Raw genomic sequence first — 23,302 nt, 5'->3', positions numbered from 1 at the left:
CACACCAACACCTCAGCCCAGAACTACAGCCAGGCAGGAAAGGTTCAGTGAAGAGCAAAGAAGTACCTATTTGTTTTCACTGGAATTTAAGAAGGGAGAACAATGGGTGAAGGGAACTAAAGGTACTCGGGATAGTGTTCCTAGGGGGAGGATGCACCACACATCACCTGACCTTCATGGGGAACACAATTCCAGGAAACACCAGGAACATTCCAGTCCTCCAGTTAGGCAGGAACAAGCTACACCTGTTGCTCATTATCCTGAGGCTTATAGGGACCAGCAGCAGTGCTCAGAGGGGAGGCTGCCACTGAACCAACCCATACTGTACTGGAGGGGAAGGCCTGGAGACAGGAGACCCGTTCCAAGAGCTCGGAGCATTATACCTCAGCCTAATATCCAGGTCAGATCTAATTGTTTAGAAGCTGAAATGTTAGAGGAGTGCATGAGAGAAGCTTCAGACAGTGAAGACTTTGTAGACCAGGAAGAAGCCATGGACTATAAAGAAGGAAGTGATGATTCTGACCAGTGGGCTATGGAAACCAATGAGGTTTAAAGAAGTTAGGCTGAGTTTGGGTTGTGCTAGTTAATGGGCTGACTGTCTTTGTAACCTTCAAGCCAAAAGAGAGGTTATTGAAAGCCTTAGTGGTTTGAGAGGGTTCCTTGCATTCTTTTGAGCAAGAACCACAGGGATTATAGGCTGAGGCAATTAGCACTGCCCAGCCTTGGCAATAGTGGGAGACCTTTTATCTTTTTGAAGTTTTGGCTTAGACTGGATTGTGGGCCCTAGTTGGGAGGGACCACAGCCAATGGTCATTGTGGGAGGAGGTCCCTTCTGCCCTGAGCTCTGCATCCAGAGAGCTCAGAGGTGGGTCCAGTCTAATGCGGCCAGAAGTGATTGCCGGTGGAGACTGTATCCAACACAGAGAGAGTATTTTGAAAGTAGTTGGAATCCATGGACTATTATTGCCTTGATGTAACGATGAGTCAATTTGGACTATTATTGAGGAACACAAATTTATTTTTCTTTTGGAACTGTGAAAGCAAATTGTAGATTTGAAAACTGAAGTTCCTAAGGGAATAAAGAATTTTGTTTTGGAAGCAGAACTGGGTGTTTTTCATTTGATCCACCAACTCCAATCAGCACTGATAATCTGCTCAGTCAGCACCGTGTGCCCTGGGCTCTTTCGGTCACTCCCGCTTGGGTGTGGCCCGGCCTAGGTGATACACGGTGACAATACGCACATCTTCTATATTAGGTGATTACAAATTTGGGGCCTGCTCGATCTTTTTTTGGCTCATCAACTAGCGTTAGTGTTTGTGCGGCCCCAGAATTTTTTTTTTTCTTCCAGTGCGTCCCAGGGAAGCTAAAAGGTTGGACACCCCTGCTGTAAACGATGCCTACATCGGCCGGCTCCTTCAAAAACAGCACCAGCCGCAAATCAATCATGCTTAGATGCATATAAAAAATGATTCCATTATAATTCATTTGTGAAACAAACTGAAAAAAAGTTTGAAAATTGTGGGGAACAGGTTAAAACCAGCAGAAAAGAAACTGATGATCTATGTTCCGTGCACATCCCCATCCAAAATCATTTGAATAATTATAGCAATAATTGAAGAAGAGGACGAATGGGTTAGTTTGGCCTGCAATGAAACCTCAAACCCACTGGTTGTGTGTAAGCCCACTGGTTCCTATGGCAAAGCTAGCAAACTGTAAACAACAATCTTTTGCTGAATCCTCATTAAACCCCATCCTCACAGGTATTCATTATGCAGCAGCAATTTAATCTCCAGCTGCTGTGCCTCTGAGTGCGCGTTAGGACCACTAGTTACTTTCACAATGTGTGTATTCATTTAGCATTTTTCTCTCACTAATCTTTTAATCAGCAGTTTGCCAACGCTGGAATTATATTTCACAAATTAATATTGTAATTATTCAGGGTTAGAAGAACAATATTAACTCTCTAAGGGCATGGGGTGTTTTTGGTTGGTTTTGTTGTTTTTTTGCTGCAGTTTCCATGAAAAAAAAAAATGAAAATGTTATACCATAAAATATAATTTTAGGAAGAATACAATTGTCAGCTTTAAGAATATTGCCAAATCACTTGACACCTTTACAAGCAAAACAGAACTGTTAAGCGAGTATAGGAGTCTTCTTTTTGTCACAGTCTGTACAGTTGACATAGGCCTTATTTGTTTCATGATATTTCACATAAGATCAGAGCTACCTGCTCCAGGTGATAGTGATACAAAATGAAACTATAAGGCAAGTCAGACTCATAAGTAGATTGATTGCTGCATCCCTTACATTTTTCAGTGATGCATTATTGCTACATGTAGTGAAATAACAATCAAACTATTGTCCTGTGGATCCAAATGGCTTTTTGAAAGATAACCATTTTTCCAGTAAAATAACCTAGTGGCAGTGCTATAGACAGGCTAGCAGGACATCAGCATGCTATCAAGACATTTATTTAAAACATTTCTATCCCACATATCCAAATTCTTTGTGGGTTACAATAAAACCAACTGTTACATTCATGAATCAGATTAACAAGCACATACATATAGATCTAGTAAAACCCATAAGCAATCTCTATAATTTTTTTTTTAAAAGGTAGAAATCAAACAAACTGATTCAGGAAGGGAATTCCATAATTGAGGATCTGCCACTCTAAAGACACAAGAAAGGCTAGTTGCCTTGAAATTTGCAGCCCCTGGGAAGAAACTACTACCACTATTAGTATTTTCATGTATATAGCACTGAAAGGTATATGCAGCGCTGTACATTTTGACATTTAATAGACAGTCCCTGCTCAGAAGAGCTTACACTCTAACTTGAACAGAAAGAAAGAGTTCCAATCATTGCTTAACAGTGTAACCTGCAGAAAGGGATTTATATAGACTAAGTTGTTGGTTTAAATCAGTAGATTAATGATACTAGTATTTACTATCTGTAGACCTATGCAGCACTGCACACATTATATGAAGGTACTTTGTCCCTAGTGGGCTCATAATCCACATTTTTTTTTTTGCACTTGGGGCAATGGAGGGTTAGGTGACTTGCCCAGGGTCATAAGAACATAAGAATTGCCATATTGGGACAGACCAAACGTCCATCAAGTCTAGTATCTTGTTTCCAACAGTGGCCAACCCAGGTCCCCAGTACCTAGCTAGATCCCAACAGTAAAACAGATTTTATGCTGCTTATCCTAGGAATAAGCAGTGGATTTCCCCAAGTCATCTTGATAAAGGCCTTTGGACTTCTCGTTTAGGAAATTATCCAAGCCTTTTTTAAACCCCGCTAAGCTAACTGATTTCACCACATGCTCTGGCAACGAATTCCTGAGTTTAGTTATACATTATGTGAAGAAATATTTTATCTGGATTGTTTTAAATCTACTACTTAGTAGTTTCATTGCATGTCCTCATAATCCTAGTATTTTTGGAAAGAGTGAACAAGCGATTCACATCTACCCTTTCCATTCCACTCAGTATTTTATAGACCTCTATTTTATCACTCCTGAGCCATCTCTTCTCCAAGCTGAAGAGCCCTAGTCATTTTAGCCTGTCCTCATAGGGCTGAACTGAACCCAGTTCTTCAGGCTCTCAGTCCACTACTCTATTCGGCTACTCCTTCACTCCATTATGCTTCTTTTCTGCAGTCATGAATTATGTTTCTATGGATGGTTTCAAAGTATACATGTGCTAAGTCACCATAATCTATAGAGGCAAGTCATTGAGGTAGCTGGGCTAGATGAGAAGGGCAGTGGGATTAAAAATGGCTGAAATACCTGATTAGCCTTGAATAAAGGCCCATGGTACCTCTGTTTGAGCAATTCCACCTCTCACCTCCTATAAAAAGAATCTATTTATAAAACATCTAGGAAAGTGAAATGAGTTTCTGTCCTCAGTAACCAATGCTGCTGCCAGGCCTACTCGGACCAGAACAAAACTGTTAATAAGGCAATTTTTGCCAGAAACACCTATTTATCACTCTGTATATAAATTAAAATCATTTACGCATATTTCAATCCATACTAACAAAGTGCGGAGAAAACAACTTCAACAAATCCAGTTTACTAGAATTACTGACCGTCATTGGTCAGTAATTTTAGTAAACTGGATGTCAACTGCCTTATCCACGTATTCATCATTTGTTTAAGGATGATTTAGTTTTATGGGAACAATGTTTGTATCATCATTATATAACATAACATTTGTATACAGCATTACCCTTTAAATCTATGCAGTTTAACAAAAGTAAAATACTGCTACAACGCAGAATGAAATACATTTTCAATCTTTCAAAAATGTCCTAAATAAATAAGGCTTTAACAGTTTCCTAAAATTTTGAGATGTGGATGTAAAAAATAATTGACAAAAATCAGTATCAGCAGTAGCTGCTTGAAATGACAGTATTCAATTATATCATTTATAGTGGCAACCTGTGGGTGATGGTAAATAAAAAAGGGAAGCTAGTCGAGTAGAATGTCTATGATTGGAAAAATACATTTACCCTCCCCCCCCATACTAAGGGCCTGTTTTATAAAGCCGCACAGCAACAGCCCCCAAACCCTTTAAATATCTATGGGCTTCGGGGCCAGTACCACAGCGGCCCGCACCAAACAGCTTTGTAAAAGAGGCCCTAAGTCGCAGTAGAGGTTCCTACTGCAGAATGGAGCACTAAATGCTCTGACACTGCTCTGATGCTCATAGAAATTCTATGAGCATCAGATAAGTTTTGGAGCATTTAGTGCTCTGGGCTAGAGAATGACACGGGGACAAATTTGTCCCCATCCCCACAGGAACTCAATTTCCCTTTTCCTTCCGCACGAGTTTTGTCACTGTCCCTGTCTTTGCCCCATTCCTGTAAGCTCTGCCGTAACTTATGATTTTAAAGTGTTTGAGGCTTGTGCAGATGAGGATGGAGCTTGCAGGAATGGGGCAGGGACAGAAAAATAACTCACAGGGACAGGAAAATTCGTTTCTGTGGGGACAGGAAAAAATTTGTCCCTGTGTCATTCTCTGCTCTGGGCCATGGTAGAAACCTCTACTGCAGCTTAGTAAAAATGTGTGTGTGGGGGAGGGATATACTTTACTTATTTATTTGAATTTATTTGCTGCTTTTGGAGAAATTCATCCCAGGTTGCATACAGCAAGTATGGACAATATGCAAGTACAAAATTAAACATTCAAATTATAGTACATATATTAAAATATCTTTATACACATCAAAAATGACAAACAAAAGTGAAGCATGTGGAAGAAGTTTGGATGTTCTGCAGAAGACGCACAAAAATCCAGTATCAAACATGCCCATTTTCAAAACTGCAAAACCTCTATCTTGTTTTTTTCAAAAATGACCATTTTTTCAGCTGTACATCTATCTTTTTGAACCATTAAAAAAAATGTCCTAAAGAAAAATGCACAGAACAAACTATTGGGAGGGACCAGCATTTGTAGTAGACTGGCTACAAAGACATCCCAGCAGAACAATGGGGCACTTAAAGGGACATTGCAGTGACTTCATATAAAAAGTCCCAGGTACACATCTCACCATAACCTTCTTATATTGTGTGGTGAGCCCTCCAAAACTCACCCAAAACCTACTGGACCCAACTGTATACCACAACAATAGCTCTTATGCCTGCAGGTGGCACCTATATGATGGTCCAGTAGGTTTTGAGTGAGTTTTGGTGGGCTCACATGTTCTACCACAAGTGTAGTTAGAGTGGGATTTGGGCCTGGATCTTCTTCTTTGCAGTCCACTGTACTGACCATCTTGTAATTTGTGGGATACAGACCATAAAAGTCTTACCAGTACAGTTCTCATGTTCCAGATTACTCAAGTTTCTATTGAAGCCTTCCCCAGCCCATCCTAAACCAAACTGACAAATATAGTAGACAGACCATACAAGTCTCTCTCATGAAGGAACTCCAGGCATCAACCACCCTCTCCATGAAAAGGAATTTCCTAGCATTACTCCTAAGTCTACCACCCTGCAACTTCAATTCGTGTCCTCTAGTTTTGCTTTTTTCCCTTTTCTGGGAAAGGTGTTTCTATATTAATGCCTTTCAGATATTTAAATGTCTGTATCATATTTCCATTGTCCCTCTTCTCAAGTATACATATTCAGGTCTTCCAGTCTCTTTTCATATGGCTTTTGGCGCAAGCCCATACTGGATTAGAAACTGGTTGACAGATACCAGAGGGTGGTGGTTAATGTAATGTAAAAAGACTTTAAGTGGTCCAGAGGAAGGCGACCTAAATGGTATGGAACCATTTAGGTTCCCTTCCTCTGGACCGCTTCAAGTATTTTTACATCCGTAACCAGATACAGCCTCCAAAATTGAACAAAATACTCCAAGTGGGCCTCATCAATGGCTTGTACAGGGGTATCAACATTTCCTTTCTTCTGCTGGTTATGCCTCTCTCTATACAGCCTAGCATCCTTCAGGCTACACTCATACTGTCAGGCTTGTCATTCTGTTTCATCACCTTCAGATCCTCAGACACTATCACCCCATGATCCCTCTCCTTATCTGTGCATATCAGCTTCTCACTTGCTAGCACATATGGTTCCTTCTGATTTCTACTCTCCAAATGCATCATTCTGGACTTCTTTGCATTTCATTTTAGTTGTCAAACATTAGACCATTCTTCTAACTTTTGCAGATCCTTTTTCATGTTTTCCACTCCTTCTGAGGTGTCCACTGTTACAATTCTTGGTATCATCCACAAAAAGGCAATCCTTAAACACTTTCACAAATATATTGAACAGAATCGGCTCCAGCACTGATTCCTGAGGCACTTCACTACTCACCTTTCCTTCCTCTGAGTAAATTATATTAACCACCACCTTCTAGTATCTGTCAACCAGTTTCTAATCCAGTTCACCACTTTGGGTCTTAACTTCAGCCTGGCAAGTTTATTCAAGAGCCTCCTATAAGGAACCGTGTCAAAGGCTTTGCTAGTTACATCTAGCACACATCCTGAATCCAGTTCTTTGGTTACCCAGTCAAATAATTCTATCAGATTAATTTGGCAAGATTTATCTTTAGTAAAACCATATTGCCTCGGATCTTGTAACCATGGGATTCTATGAAATTCACTATCCTTTCCTTCAGCAGCACTTCCATTATTTTTCCAATAACTAAAGTGAGACTTACTGGCCTGTAGGTTCCTGCTTCACCTCTGTGACCACTTTTGTGAAAAGGGACCACATCTACTCTTCTCCAATCCTGCTGAACCTCTCCCATCTCCAAGGATTTATTGAACAAATCTTTAAGAGGACCCACCAGAACCTCTCTGAACTCCCTTAATATCCTGGGATGTTGTGGTATACAGTTGGGTATAGTGGGTTTTGGAGGGCTTTCCATACAATATAAGGGGGCTATGGTGAGATGTGTACCTGGGACTTTTATGTGAAGTTCACTACAGTGTACTCTAGGGTGCTCCACTTCTCTGTTGGGATTTCTGTATGTCCAGTCTACTACAAATGCTGGTCCCTCCTATCCGTTTTTGTTTTGGACGTGTTTTTTTCAAAAATGTTTCAAATAGATAAATGCACTGAGCACAAACACATCCATTTTCAAATAAACAAGTCAGACATTTTGCAGTTTTGAAAATGGGCATGTTTGGCACTGGAATGTTGTGTGTGTTCCACAAAATATCTAAACTTGGATTTAGACATCATATTGAAAATGCCCCTCCACATCAAGTAGCCCAAACCAAGCTTCTAATTCTCAACAACCATCAATTGTAAATTGGGAAGACTTCTAATCTTTCACAAATGGGAGCCCGAGACCCCTGTGTCGATGGGCGGAATGTAACACGGGGCTGAGAGAGCCCTCGTGTCACCCATCGGCTGGGGGTTGGGTGAATTAGCGGAAGGAGGGGGGTTGGAAGTAACCAAGTAGGGATTGGGCAAGGGACCTGGCAGTGTTAAGAATTTTAAATTGATTGGTGGATGGGCGCGGGGACGAGGTCTTAAAGGCTGGACCATGGAGGACTCGGCTCCTTCAGAGGTCCTCCTGGGCAACTTTTCCCACCCGCCCACTCATTGTGGTGGTGCAGATTTTAGTAGCTCGGCTGGCAGATCTCCCGAGCTACTGGGTCATGGGGCTCATCAGGTGATAAGCGTTGGGACGGCGGGGAGCCGTGCCCGGTGGGTCAGGTGACCTGGAAAATGGGGCATGAGGGACATGCCACCCCTCTGACCCTTGCTGTGGTGGCAGGGTCGAGGGAATAAATCAAAGTTATTGGGTAGCTCGGGAGAAGCTATTTATATGATGTTAAGAATGAAATGAAGTTGATATGTTTATGGTTAATAAACTGAGCTGCGGCTAATTATACCAACCAGGAGACTGTAATGTGGTTTTTGGTAAAACTAAGGGGGTTGGGTTATGAGGGATAAGAGTGGGGTTTGAGTATTTAGGAAGACAGTAGGGCCTATCCAGATCCCGCTGTTATAATATTATGGCATACCAACACTGCTACATGCAGGAAAATGTCTGTTATAATCTATACAAACGCTCTTCTAAGAGACGTAAAGCACCATAGCCATCACAAAGGAAATCAAAGAGTTCTCTTTATAGACTCAAACCACCTGATATTCAGCGGTATGTAGCCAGCCCTGAATAGCTCCTGGCCAGCTAAATAGTGCTAAGCTGGTTAAGTGTACTGTTCTGCAACAGATAGCCAGCTAGCTCCCGCTGAATATCCTGGTCAACCTAGCTGTCAATGCCAATATTTTTGGGTTGACCAGTTAAGTCTAGCAGCCAGATAGACTTGTATAAATAGGTCTATTTTTGGCCACTCTAACCTGGCCAGACAGTCAATGAATTGACCGGCTATGTCTATGTTGCTTGCACTTAAACTGGAAATTCAATGCCAGTGGCAAAAAACAGCCCCAGCACTGAATTATTGGGTTCGCTGCGAACTATGGAAGGTAGCTGGGCTGCCTCCCGCAGTATGAATAACAGCCCCAGATAATTTCAGTCTAATGTTGCCAATTTGGGCCACCAAGTCACAAAAATACTGTATATGGGAGCACAATAAAGAACTCCTTAGTTGGATTCCTTTGTTAGACTGCTCTGTCTGGGGTGCAGTTCCTCTAGTTTTGGTGTCCCGGGTTTAATCTGGCTCCACAGGATGACTGCACTTTTGGCAGAAGTTTAGATGTATCTTCACACTCTGCAGGCAGCTCAAATAATCTTACAGGCCCCATCAGATGTTCATACCACTAGTCACAGTATATCTCGGTACAGCTCTCTAGCATCGGCATCCTGGTTTTAACTTTGGTTCTGTGGGTGACGTTACAGCAAGGGGCAGAGCTTCAGTAGTAAACATAAACATGACAAAATTTCTTATCTACCGCAGCTACCTTGCGGTTCTGTGCGGTGGACAACAATTAAAATACAAGCATACACGGTATAAACACAATTAATTAATTAAAATATTTACCAAATAGATCAGTCTTCATAAATTTTCTAAATTCCAAATAAGTAGAGATAGAAAGATACATACTAATTTGTTTATCCAATAATGCTGCCTGATACGCTAAGATCTTACTAAAGAAGCGTTTATACATGTGTCCTTTTTACAGAAGAAAAATCAAATAGCCGAAGATCATGTAGATGTTTTCTTTTGGCAAATATAAAATGATCCATGAGATAACTGGGTAATAACCCACTGAGAGCCTTGAAACAGATACAGCCGAACTTAAAAATCACTCTCAGCGGGTGTTATGTCACATTTCTGTAAGCAGCTAAACTGATGTTTGGATTCACTCACTTATATTGTATATTTTTAGAGGAAATATTTAACATACAAAGTGTTGATGCTTTATGAGAGACAGGTGAGTAGAATATACAGGTCTATACCTGCAGGTTTTTTTTTTTTTAATGGCCTTGGGAATTTTTGCTGCCTGTCTGTTGTTTACTGTATCCTAGAACACCAACATGCTGGCAACTCTGAGCATCCTGTCCCTGCAGTGTGTATTTTGAAATCCCATGGGTTATGTATTCCACACTGTGTCTTAAATTAGAAATAAATCAGCTTCTAGAAGAAAATGTCCCCAGGGCATATGGGACTTCCAGAACTTCAGTAGTATAGTTATCCCGTTAAAGCCTTAAGGCAGACCCCAACCAATTTTCTTAGGATCTAGGATCAAGTCTCAGAACGACTGGAATTACTTATGCACTTTTATAACTCACACATTCATAATGTACTCAATGTGATCATGAAAATTATTACAGTAGCAGGTAAGGAATGGATAAGAGGATGCTGCTATTCTGCACTGTCAACCCACTCATGGCATATCTGGCAATGGAGAGAGGCTGTGGCTGCTGAGGCAATGGGAGAGGTTGAAGCTGTAGCTGCTTGGGGTGGATGGGTTGTGCACCCACCTGCCCATCCACTTACCTACCTCTAGAGACTGTAGCCTTTGCTTCTCTCTGTTGCCCACCTGCCTCCAGCAGAAGCAGGTTTTAACCCCTTCCTATGTAACAACTTATATGTGGGGCATACCAGCAGAACAATCAGGAAGTCAATGAAATACGTCTTCTGCTTCAGCTCTGTTGGTCAAGCTTTTTATAACACCTAAACATACTTTTGGTCAAATTCAATGGTTTGGCGTGGAACAAGTATTAGAATTCTGCATTGGGGGTGATAGAGAGTATCGCCACACAGTGAGAAAACAATTTGGAATACATCAACTGAGGGTGGTGGGACCATGGGGTCTTAATGACGTGATTGAATGGAACACGATTATCAGTAACTATGATCATGTTGAGTTCATTCTTTTGTAATAATTTTTTTTGCCATGTTATGACATCAGCACATTTCTTTTCTGGGGACATCATACATTTAGAGGGGATCCATGTTGCAATGCAGTAAGTTCGCTGTCTGAATACAGAATGCTACAGTGTCTTTTTGTGGTGGATTATGATACGCAGTATAGTTCCTGGAGAAAGTCACAGAACAGGGGCTCCTCATTGTGGACGGCGTCATTTGCTTTCTGCTGTTTATCAGATAAGATTTTGTTTTTGTTTCACTCCTATGCCATGCTAGTTGAGTTTGGCTATAAGTTTGCATTTGGTCTTTTTCAGCTGAATATTTGTACACAAAAGACATCACGAGAGAATGTGTTGCTATGCACATAGTTTTATTAAGTATTATATTCACACAGTAATAATTTGAAAGGGGAATTTGATGTGAAATGATATTGACAAGAGTAGTCTTTTGGCCAAAAGTTTATCAGTATAGAGCAGGGCTGGCAAGCACAATTACTGCACTGACAAGCTTCTTTTTGACCCCTTTTGGGGTGTGGTAATGTGCATATTACCAAAGCTGATATATTCCAAATACTATGGTGAAAATAAAATGCTTTTTTCTACCTTTGCCATCTGGACATTGTGAGGGGAATAATCAAAACATATGTCTAAGTCCGATTTGGGCGTATAGTCAGTGGGCAGTGGGAAAATGCCCATTTTCAAAAAATACATCTAGGATATTTTTTTTGCCAAAAATCATCTATCTGAACATTCAGTCTATTCTTCATCCAGACCGCCAGGACATCTATTTTTATACCACATTTTTGACCAAAATTTTGTGTGGTTAAAAAAGCCAAAAGAGAATATGGAAGAAAGGCTAGCCAAGGAAGCACGAAATTTCAAACCGTTCTTCAGATATATTAAAGGGAAGCAGCCGGCTAGGGAGGAGGTGGGACCGCTGGATGACGGACACAGGAAGGGAGTGGTGAAGAAGGAGAAAGAAGTAGCGGAAAGACTAAACATGTTCTTTTCGTCTGTATTTACAAAAGAGGACACATCCAACATACCGGAAGCTGAGCAAATCTTCAAAGGAGACCAAACAGATAAATTAACATCCATGGAAGTAAGCCTTGAAGACGTACGCAGGCAGTTAGAAAAATTAAAACTGACAAATTGCCGGGCCCGGACGGAATCCACCCAAGGGTTCTGAAAGAACTAAAGGAGGAAATAGCAGAACTACTGCAGCAAGTTTGCAATCTATCCCTGAAAACAGGAGTGATCCCGGAGGATTGGAAAATAGCCAATGTTACACCCATCTTTAAAAAGGGATCAAGAGGTGACCCGGGGTACTACAGACCGGTGAGTCTGACCTCGGTTCTGGGGAAAATGGTGGAAGCGCTGATAAAAGACAGCATTGATGAGCATTTTGAAAGAAATAAACTTCTAAAAACAAGCCAACACGGCTTCTGCAAGGGGAGATCATGTCTAATGAACTTACTGCACTTCATCGAAGGAATTAACAAACAGATGTCTATGGGGGTCCCCTTTGTCCATCGTATATTTAGATTTCCAAAAAGCCTTTGACAAGGTACCCCATGAACGCCTACTTCGGAAACTGAAGAACCATGGGGTGGAAGGAGACGTACATAGATGGATCAGAAACTGGTTGGCGGGTAGGAGTAAAGGGCCACTACTCGGACTGGAGGAGGGTTATGAGTGGTGTTCCGCAGGGGTCGGTGCTCGGACTGCTGCTATTCAATATATATATAAATGATATAGAAACAGGGATGAAGTGCGAAATAATAAAATTTGCAGACGACACCAAACTATTTAGTGGTGCTCGGACTAAAGAGGACTGCGAAGAATTACAAAGGGACCTGAACAAACTAGGGGAGTGGGCGACAAGATGGCAGATGAAGTTCAATGTAGAGAAATGTAAAGTATTGCATGTAGGAAGCAGAAACCCGAGGTACAGATATACAATGGGAGGGATTTATTGAGTGAGAGTACCCAAAAAAGGGACTTGGGGTAATTGTGGACAAAACAATGAAGCCGACGGCACAGTGTGCAGCGGCCGCTAAGAGAGCAAATAGAATGCTAGGTATAATCAAGAAGGGTATTACAACCAGAATGAAAGAAGTTATCCTGGCATTGTATCGGGCGATGGTGCGTCCGCATCTGAAGTACTGCGTCCAATACTGGTCACCAAACTGTAAGAAGGATATGACGATACTCGAGAGGGTTCCGAGGAGAGCGACACGCTTGATAAAGGGTATGGAGAATCTTTCATACACTGAGAGACTGGAGAAACTGGGGCTCTTTTCCTGGAGAAGAGGAGAATTAGAGGGGATATGATAGAGACTTACAAGATCATGAAGGGCATAGAGAAATTAGAGAGGGACAGATTCTTCAAACTTTTGAAAACTACAAGAACGAGAAGACATTTGGAAAAATTAAAAGGGGACAGATTCAGAACCAATGCTAGGAAGTTCTTCTTCGCCCAAAGGGTGGTGGACACCTGGAATGAATTTCCAGAAGGCGTGATAGGACAGAGTATGGTATTAGGGTTTAAGAAGGGATTGAACAATTTTCTGAAGGAAAAGGGGATAGAGGGGTATAGATAGAAGACTACTACACAGGTCCTGGACCTGTTGGGCTGCCGCGTGAGCGGACTGCTGGGCACGATGGACCTCTGGTCTGACCCAGCAGAGGCACTTCTTATGTTATTATGTTAAGTCCCAAATGCCCAGAACAAGACCATTTGTAAGCTGCTTTCAATTCCAAACTCCAACCCACTTGCTAAGCACCAATATCTGCCATCATTCCCTCTGTAATTCCCCTACTGAGCACTGCGTATTGATGCACCTTCTTGTCCAGTTTGTCTGTCTTGACTAGACTGTAAGCTCTTTTGAGTGGGGACTCTCTTCTATGATAAGTAGTAGTAGTAGAGGCTCAGTTACAGAGGATGCACGCACGGAACGCACTGCTGTATTCCCACTTCCTTTTTACTTTAACTTCCTTTTACTAATAGGAAGCTTGTATACGAGGAGAGGGCAGGGATGTAGCAGTGCCTTCCTTGCATGCATTTGCTTCCATCAGTCTTGATCTCTGCCTACACATTTGCTCACAGCTGAACCTTGACCTCTTTTCCTGTATAAGTGGTTACAGCAGGTGCTTTAGCAGGGGACTTTACTTTAAAATCAGGACATCTGGTATCTTCACCCCCCAATGGAACACAACACTCTCCCCCTCCCCTTCCTTTCCCCAGACTACCATAGAGACAGCAGAATGAAAGAAGAGCAGCTGTGTGTTAGCCAGCAGCTTCATCTTCTGCCACTTGGTGCTGAAAGTAAAAATTTGACCCGCAAGATTCCAAATTGTACGTTCAGCACAGAGCTGCAGGAGATGAGGCTTCTGTCTGACACGCAGCTGCTCTTTCCTTTCACTCTCTCCAGGGTGAGCTGGGTGCAGGGGGGGAAGGGGGGATGGGGGATGTAAGAAGCAGAGCGAAAAGGAGAGCCCATTGCTGTTCTTTCAGCAGCATCAACTAAGCTGCCTTGTGCCACAAATCCAAGGTGCCAGGTCTGATTTTTCATTCTCCTTAGCAACCTGGTGCCTGGGGGGGTTTGTCGAGCCCTGCTTTAAGGTTTATCAACAGGGTGTCTGCCATGGCCTGTATGTAAGGACACACAGGCATAGAATGTAATGTGCCCTGTCACTCTGAACATCACCTAAGACTCTAACTGGTCTGTCTATTATGAGGCAGTTGCAGTGGATGGTAGTAGTATGTCATCTATGCAGCTGGCCTGTCTTCTGCATTGTTGTTGCTACATCCATGTAACCCACTCCATTGCCTTTCTGTACATTTTATACTATAAGCTAGGATGTTTGTAATGATTTCCTAGGACCTCTGTACTCATGATATGACACGAGTTGGCACAGCTGTTTACGGATGGAGTCTTTGGCCCTTGATTATGGGCCCACATTAGCACTAATAATTAGTCAAGCATAAGGTTGGCTCTATTGAGACATGGAGCTACAGGAGACCGATACGTGTTGAGTGCATCATCATATCTGTGATTCCTGTCCCCCCCCCAAAAAAAAAATAAACAAACCATGAATGTTGTACAATATAAGAATGCTCATTTTGGAAATTCATTTATGATGAGTTCAAAATAGAGCAACCTCCCAGAAATGCTTTTGGAAACATGAAGCCAATAGAAAGGAAAAGGGAATTGGGACTTGTATACTGCCTTTTTGTTGCTTTGGCATTTCAAAGCGGTGGGCACTGGGTCCCAGGGAGCAGAGGCAGCAGCTCAACCAGTGAGCCAAAGCCCTTCCTCTCCAATAGAGTGGTTGTATATGTACTATTCTTTTCCACATAAGGTATTTGATGGCCATTAACGTATTGCTGTTGAAATCATAACATACCCTTCTTTCTGGTAACATTGCTTCTGATTTATCAGGCACAAACTCTAATCCAGATTTCTTTCTGGTTGACAGAATATGGCATTCATTTCCTCAATATCTATGAGAGATCTAAATAGGTTTCCATTTTAGAGTCCAATTTAGATGTTTACAGCAAAATGTCCAAAGTTGAGGGCCATAAAATGACCATTTTTAGACTGGATGCCCAAATATATATTTTCTGAAAATTGCCTACTTAGATATCTTGACCATCAGAATGTCTAGACTGCAAGGACGTCTAGCTTTATATCCCATTTTTGACTACAAAACCGTCCAAGTCAAAAATGTCCAAATTGTCACCATTTCGATGTGGGAGGGAACAGCATTGTATTGGACTGGCCACAAAGACATACCAACAGAGCAGTTGGGCACCTTAGTGAGCACTGCTGTGAACTTCACTGAAAGGGTAAACCCAAACAAAACAGGACTGTGGAAACAATGTTCAAAACCTTCATTTTATTTCTTCAAAAAAAACTTAAAACATTGTCCATATTTGTATAAAACGGACCCAACACGGGCCATGTTTTGGCAAAACACTTTCCTCAGGGGTCCAATGAAGGATAAGTTTTTTGAAAAAAAATGTAGCTAACCAGTGCCTAGTTTGTTTCCACAGTCCTGTTTTGTTTGGGTTTGCCATTTTTCTCTGTGGAAACTTGGGTCATTTCCTTTTGCTTCCCACTAGTTTGCTTCATTGAAAGGGTACCAGATATACATCTCACCATATCCTCCTTATTTATGTTGAGTCCTCCAAAACTCCCCCAAAACCTACTATACCCACCTGTCTAATACCCCAAATAACCCTTATTGCTGCAGGTGGCACCTACAGTATATGGCAGTATAGTAGGGTTTTGGTGAGTTTTGTAGGGCTCATAGTTTCCACCATAAATGTAGTAGAGTGGCTTGAGGGCCTGGCTCCTCCTCTCTGTAGTTCACTAGCCCACCTACCTGGCTATATGACACCTGTGTGATGCTCTACTTGGTTTCCCTATTCCAGATGTTGCTATTCTAGATACAGGTATGTACTGTTTAATTTGGATGTTTGGGGTGGGGGTTGGAGGGGGTCTATGCTCACTGTGTGTGTGTGTGTGTGTGTGTGTGTGTTGGGGGGAGGGGTCATTACTTAATTCTTCCAGTGGAGATCTGATCAGTTTGGATACCTTTTTGGTACCTAGATGCTTCTAAAACAGGTCTAGCCTAAAACATCCAAGTTCTATCCAGGACATCTTGCAAAAGGTTTGATTATATCTGCAAAACATTCAAGTCTAAACCACCCCAAAGTCCACCCAAAACATATCTCTAACATGCTACTTTACTAACTAGATGTTCTGGATGGAAAACATCCCGCAAAACGTCAAATTTTTTTGTTTCGAAAATTGGCACTTGGATGTTTTAGCGAGAAAAACATCCAAGTGCAGACTTATTTGGGTTTTTGGACATTCTGAAGTTTTTAAAATGCCCCTAATAGCATCCTTGATAATTGCCCCACCTATTTGATGAAATTTACTTCAGATACATTCAAATCTGTATTACTATGTTGGCTTAATTTTCAGCTCGAGCTTGGTGAGTTTCCTGAAATGTATAGAAAAATCATTCTCATTCCAGAGAGTAGAACATTGCAGTAGTCTAGTAATGACAATCTATTTGATTGTACTAATATCCTATAATGCTGCTAGAAGAAGTAGGGTCTTACCCTTCTTAGGGACGGATTCTCAAAACTCACTGGTAAAATCCAGCGAGTCGATGTAGTGGCTGTAGTGGGAACAATTTTTTTACGAGCAATTCTCAGCATAATAGCATACAAATTATATGCACACTATTTATAAGGAGAATCACCAGTAAAGAATTGGAGAGGCCTTAGTTGCCTGGGCTAATCAGAGCCTTAGGCCCCTCCACAGTGCATCCCAGGATCTGCCATTTTGAAGAGGTGGGTCTGCTGGTCAGAGGAAGTAAGCATCCCTCTGGCCAGCCTTTGTCATAAAGGTACAGAGGGCTGGGAGTTTTCAGGGGTGAGTGGGATACCGACAGTGAGATAGAGTGGGCATCCCTCCTGCTGTCCTTGAAATTAAAGGTGTGAGGGGTATTGGGGGTTGTGGGGGAAGGTCTGAGCTCTCAAACTTTACTTTCCTGTCAGTGCCTGAGCCAATCAGCGCTCAGGCACTGACTGGAAAGTAAGGCTCTGACAGCTCCGACCTTGCCAGAAAATGTTGCCTGCAAATGTAGCACAAGGTTAGGGAATTGCCTGGAGTGCTTCTTTAAATATTGAGTCAATTTTGCTACCATTTTAATATTAATTACACTGGTCAACAACCATTTTGCTACTGTTCTGTCACCTGAACCTTAACAAGGGCCACATGCTGACTCTAAATCTGAAAACAGTCTTCACCTATCACATCCTGGTTTTAAGATATGCATCAATTTGTATTTATATAATTTTCATCAATAACACTACCATGAAGTGTCGGCATTTTACTGTTTCTGTAACATAATATTGGATTTTAGGACAGCTCATCGATCCCATACCAGTCATTTGAAAGTTTATACTAAAAGGTGATTGCGCTGCTTTTTCTACTTGTGAATTTTTATATTTTGTTTGTTTTTGTCTAAGATATTATAATTATGAACAGATGAGGTTGTGTTAACCATCCTGATAATTTCTGTGTTATCTGTGGACAATTTACTGCACAATCAGCACCTAAGAAGTACGTTTGGTTTCGAGAAAAGTGAAGCCAAAATCAAAGAAGGTGTTTTTGTTGGACCCGAAATCCTTGATGATGCTTTGAAACAGAAGCTGAACCTAGCTGAATAAGCAGCATGGGAAGCATTTGTGCTGGTTGTTCAAAATTTTCTTGGTAATCACAGATCAGAGAATTATGCTGAGCTTGTGGAGAACATACTGACAGCAAATCAGCTAATGGGTGCCAGAATGTCACTTAAAATGCACTTCTTACATTCTCACCTCAATTTCTTCCCACCCAATCTTGGTGAAGGCAGCAATGAGCATGGGGAAAGATTTCATCAAGATATCAAGGTGATGGCATCTCAGGCTGCTCTTCATGACAACGAATTTGAATATTATTGCTTACAACCCGTTCTAAATATTTGACTGATTAACTAACCATCTTATTTTATGTAATACTAGTATCTAAGCCCATTACATTAACGGATCCTAGAATATATGTCTGTCTGTCTTTCTTTATTTCTGTCTCTCTTCCTCCCGCTGTCTTTCTTTCTATCTGTCTCTCTCCCTGGCCCCCTTTGTCTGTCTGTCTTTCTGTGTCTCTCCCTGCCCCTGTATCTTTCTTCATTTCTTTGTCTCCCTCCCTCCTGCTGTCTGTCTTTCTGTCTCTTTCCCTGCCCCCTATGCAGCAGCATTTATCCCCCCTCCATTTCCCTTTGCATTATTTCTCCCACCACACTTCCCTGTGCAGCAGCAGCATTTCGATCCCCCACACTTCCTTGTGCAGCAGCAGAAACAGCATTTTCCTCCCCACTTCCCTGTACAGTAGCCGCAGCAACATTCCCTCCCCCTCCATTTCCCTCCACCCACACCACTTCCCTGTGCAGCAGCAGCATTTTCCCCTACCCCCCCTTTCCCTTCCTGTGGTCTGGCCTGCTCCCTTAGTCCCTTGCCACCCCCCCTTCCCTACCTGCGGTCCCGACAAACCTGCAGACTCCAGCAACGTCTGCAACACTCTACACATGCTGCTTCGGGGCCTTCTACTGCCCTGATGTACTCTTGCACGTCCCTGATGACATCACCAGAGATGCGGCAGAGCAAATCAGGGCAGTAGAAGGCCCCGAAGCAGCGTGTGTAGAGTGCTGCGGATGCTAATGGAGTTGTCAGGTTTATCAGGACTGCGGGAAGGGGGGGGGGGCGACAAGGGACTAAGTGAGCCGGTCAGATGGAGGGAAGGGATGGGAGGGTCAGACTGCAATGGGAGGATCAACGGGGGTTCAGGTGTGGCTTGAGAAAGGAGTCGCCGCCATGGCTTTGAACTTCAGCCATGTAAATAAAGAAGGGGTAGTGTCTCTGCTGTCCAGTTTTTTGCCTCCCCCCTTCCCTCCAGCTCTGCTGGAGGAAATGCAGTCACTGGAAAGCTAAGCGCGCATGCGCACTCTGCCGACCACAGAACTACAGATCAGGGAACACGGCGGTAAGAGTGCGCATGCGCGCTTAGCATTTTATTATAGTAGATGCTTACTTTTATAACTTTTTGTAAACTGCGCTGAACTTCTGGTTACGCGGTCAATAAGCTCTATGTTATGTTATGGAAAGCAGATATCAGGGAAAATTCAATCCCAGTATGTTGGGAGACTATTGTTGGTTCTTGCAAAGAGAGACAAATGTACAGTACAAACATAAAAGCAAGTGTCTCAAACATTTCTGAACATACTGACATCACTTTTGTGTGAGTTAAGAGAGGCATAAATATATGTTGTAACATGTCTCCTTATTGTCTTCGTGTTTGTTTTCAGAGTAAACTCCTTAACACAAGTTTGGGACACAGTTCATACTCGCAAAATTGTGCCAATATGGCAAACTGTCTAAAAAATCAGTAACCTGTATCTCAGAAACCTGACATGCTAGCTGAATTTCAATTACATATCTGAAATCAGTGTCATTAAATTAACTAAGAACACTTCTTAAGTTCTCAGTAGCAAAGAAAACTTTATTTTTATTGACCAGTGTTACCTCATTGTACTTCATTTGCATGGCAGAGTCGAAGCCTGCTAGGAAGCTCAGAAAAGACCACAGTGAGCTGTTCTGAATCAGCCGGTAAAACACTGGCAAGCTAAACCAGGTGGAACTGGTTTAGCGACCATCATTAAGGACACAGTAAGTTTTGAGAGCCCTTAGTTTTTGTAGTGTAAGAAAGGATTTTCAAACTAAGTTGTTAACATGATCTTCAAAACTTAACAAGCTGGAGTGTGTGGCGCAGTGGTTGGATCTACAGCCTCAGCACCCTGGGGTTGTGGGTTCAAACCCTGAGCTGCTCCTTGTGACCCTGGGCAAGTCACTTAATCCTCCATAGCCCCAGGTACGTTAGATAGATTGTGAGCCCACTGGGACAGATAGAGAAAATGCTTGAGTATCTGATTGTAAAACCACTTAGATAACCTTGATAGGTGGTATATAAAATCCTAATAAACTTGAAACTTAAAGTGATTCCCAGTACTTTGGAGATTTTTTCAATGTTGAAGCTGGTTCCAGTTGTCAGAGTAGTGCAATACAATACAGTGTCTTAAATGCCACAATTCTCTACAAGGAATCTAAGCGATTTACAATAAGAATTAGATCAAGTTCTTGAAGTTACATTTTTTAAAGTCAGATCCAGATAAGAGGTCCTTGGTATTCAAAGGTAGCCTCAAATATCATCTTCTGCCAAACTTGTTGAGGAGCTGGGAAGGATAGTTTGAAACCTTGGGATCCTCCCGAATTGAAGGAATGTGAGAGACTTTGATATCTGAAGTTAATCCATTCAAGTTTTCTCCATAGATCGCTTTGTGAACCATGCAGATGGGATTAGGTATGTGTGTTTCTGAAACCATAATAGTTAAGTTCTTTTCCGTGTTTAGTTTAAGATGGCATCTCCCTGCCTTTTCTTGCACTTTAGCGCTCTGGACAATATCCATGCTTGCTTGGTTCAAACGTGCAGGGATTAGTTAAAAAAAACAACAACAAAAAACATCTACGTTTGAGAAGAGCCATTCCCCTAGTCTGAGATTTATCGAGTTCAATGAGGTCATGTAGATATTATATATTAATGGTGAAATGGGAGATCCTTTTGGTACTCCACATGGCAGAGACCAGTAGTCGGAAAAGGCCCCGTCTTTTAACACTCTGTAGCGTCTTTTTGTCAGGAAATCCTGAACCATTGCAAACCGTTCCTGAGATTCCTATTCTAGCTAGTCTATTTGGCAGCAGAGTGTGGCTGACAATGTCAAATGCTGCAAAGACATCGAACTGTAGTACCGGTAGTAACATTTTGTTTTGTAACCATACTTCCCCCACTACCTTAACCCTGAATATTGGCGCAAGACAAAAGTCCCTGCTCTCTCTCTGCAGCAATTTGTTAGGGACAAGTTTTCTCTCTTAAAAAGTTGCCAACTCTAAAGCGAGAGAGAGCCCACTGACAGATCCGTGCTAGGGTGCCTCGCTGCCTATACAGTGCTAGAACTCAAAAACTGCTTTCACCTTCCGCAGAAGGGGTGTTAAAAGTATCTCAATTGGATAAACAGTATGTGGACTCATGAAGACTCTAACCAATCACTGAATCCCTAGAGCCGGTGACATCATTCAGGAAAATGTACGATCCGTATTCTTGCTGCCGCAGTCAAGTCAGCCTGTCCTTTCCCATAAACAAAACCACTTCCGGTATTGAGTTTCGATCACAGTGTACGGCGCATAGCGGACTATCTCACACGTAGCGACCCTATAGCCTTCCTCGTTATCCCAACAGTTGGGTTCTCACGTTCGCTCAGATGAAGATAAGAACTACAACTCCCGAAAGGCTTTTTTTTTTTTTTTTTTTTTAAACAGTGACGTCTTCAAGTTCTGTTCCTTTTCCCATAGGACGTTCTCGCTAAAGGCATTCTTGGGACTTGTAGTTCTCTAAGGCGGAAGTTGTTTCACGGTAGCCTCGATTGTGATAGTTATGGCTCCAGCGCCTCCAGTTCCCATCATTCCCCGGTTGAGCAGTGCGTCGCCGGAGCGTAGGGGAGCGTCCCGACGTAAGCTGGGATCTCTTTCCCCTTGTGTCCGCCATATTGGACTGTAACTCTGTTAGCGCTGCTGAGGTGCTCAGTTTACGGCTCGCTACGCTCTGCTCTCTGCGCTCCTGGCTTTGGTTCACTGGTTTTATTGTTTTGCCGCCTCCCTCTGCCCGGTTCCGCCCCTGATAACTCCCTGAACGGAACCTCTCCCACCTCCAGCGGCTCCGGCTCTGCTTCCCTTATCCTCTGTGAACGGCAGGTTGTTTTTGTTAAAAGATGAGCCCGGCCGACGCCAAGCGCGGAGCCAAACGCCGGAAGAGCAAGCGGACCGGGGCCTGCAGCAGCGGAAATGGTAGCATCGCTGGTAGCGGCATTAGCCAGGCCGCCACCGTCCTGCGGGGCCAACCGAAATCGGTGGCAGGTGGAGGCCTGTTGACAGCGGCCAGCAACGGCAGCCTGAGCCCGGCCAGCGGTGGAGTGCACGGGGAGGTGAGTGGAAAAGAGATGGCCAGCAAACTACCGGGTACTGGTTCTGGGTTGCTTTGTGCTTTCTAGTGCCTGTACAGGTCTAAAGTTAATCCCAGTTCTTTCACTCCCCCCCACTCTCTCCTGAGAGTGCCAGTCCCGGAAACCTCGCGCGCACACTTCACTTGTCATAGGCAGCGGCGCAGAGCTGGTGCAGGGTGCTTTTGTTTCCTGGGTTGTCTTGATGGTGATTATCATCAAATACATCTAGTTTTGGGTTCATCCTTTACTATTTTGCATTTTAGATCTTTTTTTTTTTTTTTTTCTGTTCATGAGTTTTAACCTTGTATGTTCAGTTGCTTCAGGTCAGCCGTCAATTGTATTTTTGTAACTTTTGAGGGTGCTGAAATTTGGGTACTGTATTTTGTCCTGCAGTATTTGTCCTGTAGAGTTTATTAGCACTTGATGGGAAGAATTGCAGCTGTAGCTCTGAATTATCCCTGAAAACAAAAAGCAGGAAGTTTCCAGTGTAACAACATGGTAGTTTCATTGGACGACAAGGCAAGTGATGGTGTGGCAAAAAATGCACATTTATATTTATTTTTATTCCAGAGCAGACTTTTCTTTCTTTCTTTTTTTTTGTTGTAGTGGTTGTGATGCATCTGACAAAAGACAGCTTCCTCCAAAGCTTATATACTGAGGGATCTTCAAAATGTTTCTGTACTTTTATTTTCTTAAACTGTTTATTAAATATATCAAAATCAAATTACTTCACTTTTCCACAAAATCACCCTGTTTTTCCTGACTAGTCACATGACATTCTACGACAAGCCCTCTTACCACTTCTCCCACCCCAATCATTTTCTGAAAAAATATG

The 23,302-nt window shown here is 42.5% G+C and overlaps 1 protein-coding gene across 4 annotated transcripts in view; it reads left to right on the top strand.

Annotated features, from left to right (window-relative positions):
- The first annotated feature begins 302 nt into the window (after window positions 1–302).
- FAM193A (family with sequence similarity 193 member A) overlaps window positions 303–23,302 on the top strand; it is a 382,414-nt gene continuing 359,414 nt past the window's right edge. For 2 of the 4 annotated variants that reach the window (XM_033950616.1, XM_033950608.1), the window contains exon 1: window positions 21,894–22,449. In XM_033950616.1, coding sequence (XP_033806507.1) covers window positions 22,237–22,449 — 213 coding nt within the window. In that variant the 5' untranslated portion in view covers window positions 21,894–22,236. Of the gene's footprint in view, window positions 401–21,893; window positions 22,450–23,302 lie in introns of those variants that run through there. The other 2 variants (XM_033950625.1, XM_033950602.1) reach the window with 2 other exon arrangements.

Source organism: Geotrypetes seraphini, chromosome 1 (assembly GCF_902459505.1).
Source record: "Geotrypetes seraphini chromosome 1, aGeoSer1.1, whole genome shotgun sequence".
NCBI classification, from domain to species: domain Eukaryota; kingdom Metazoa; phylum Chordata; class Amphibia; order Gymnophiona; family Dermophiidae; genus Geotrypetes; species Geotrypetes seraphini.
Note: the sequence above shows the minus strand (reverse complement) of the source record. Positions and strands in the feature narration are given on the sequence as shown.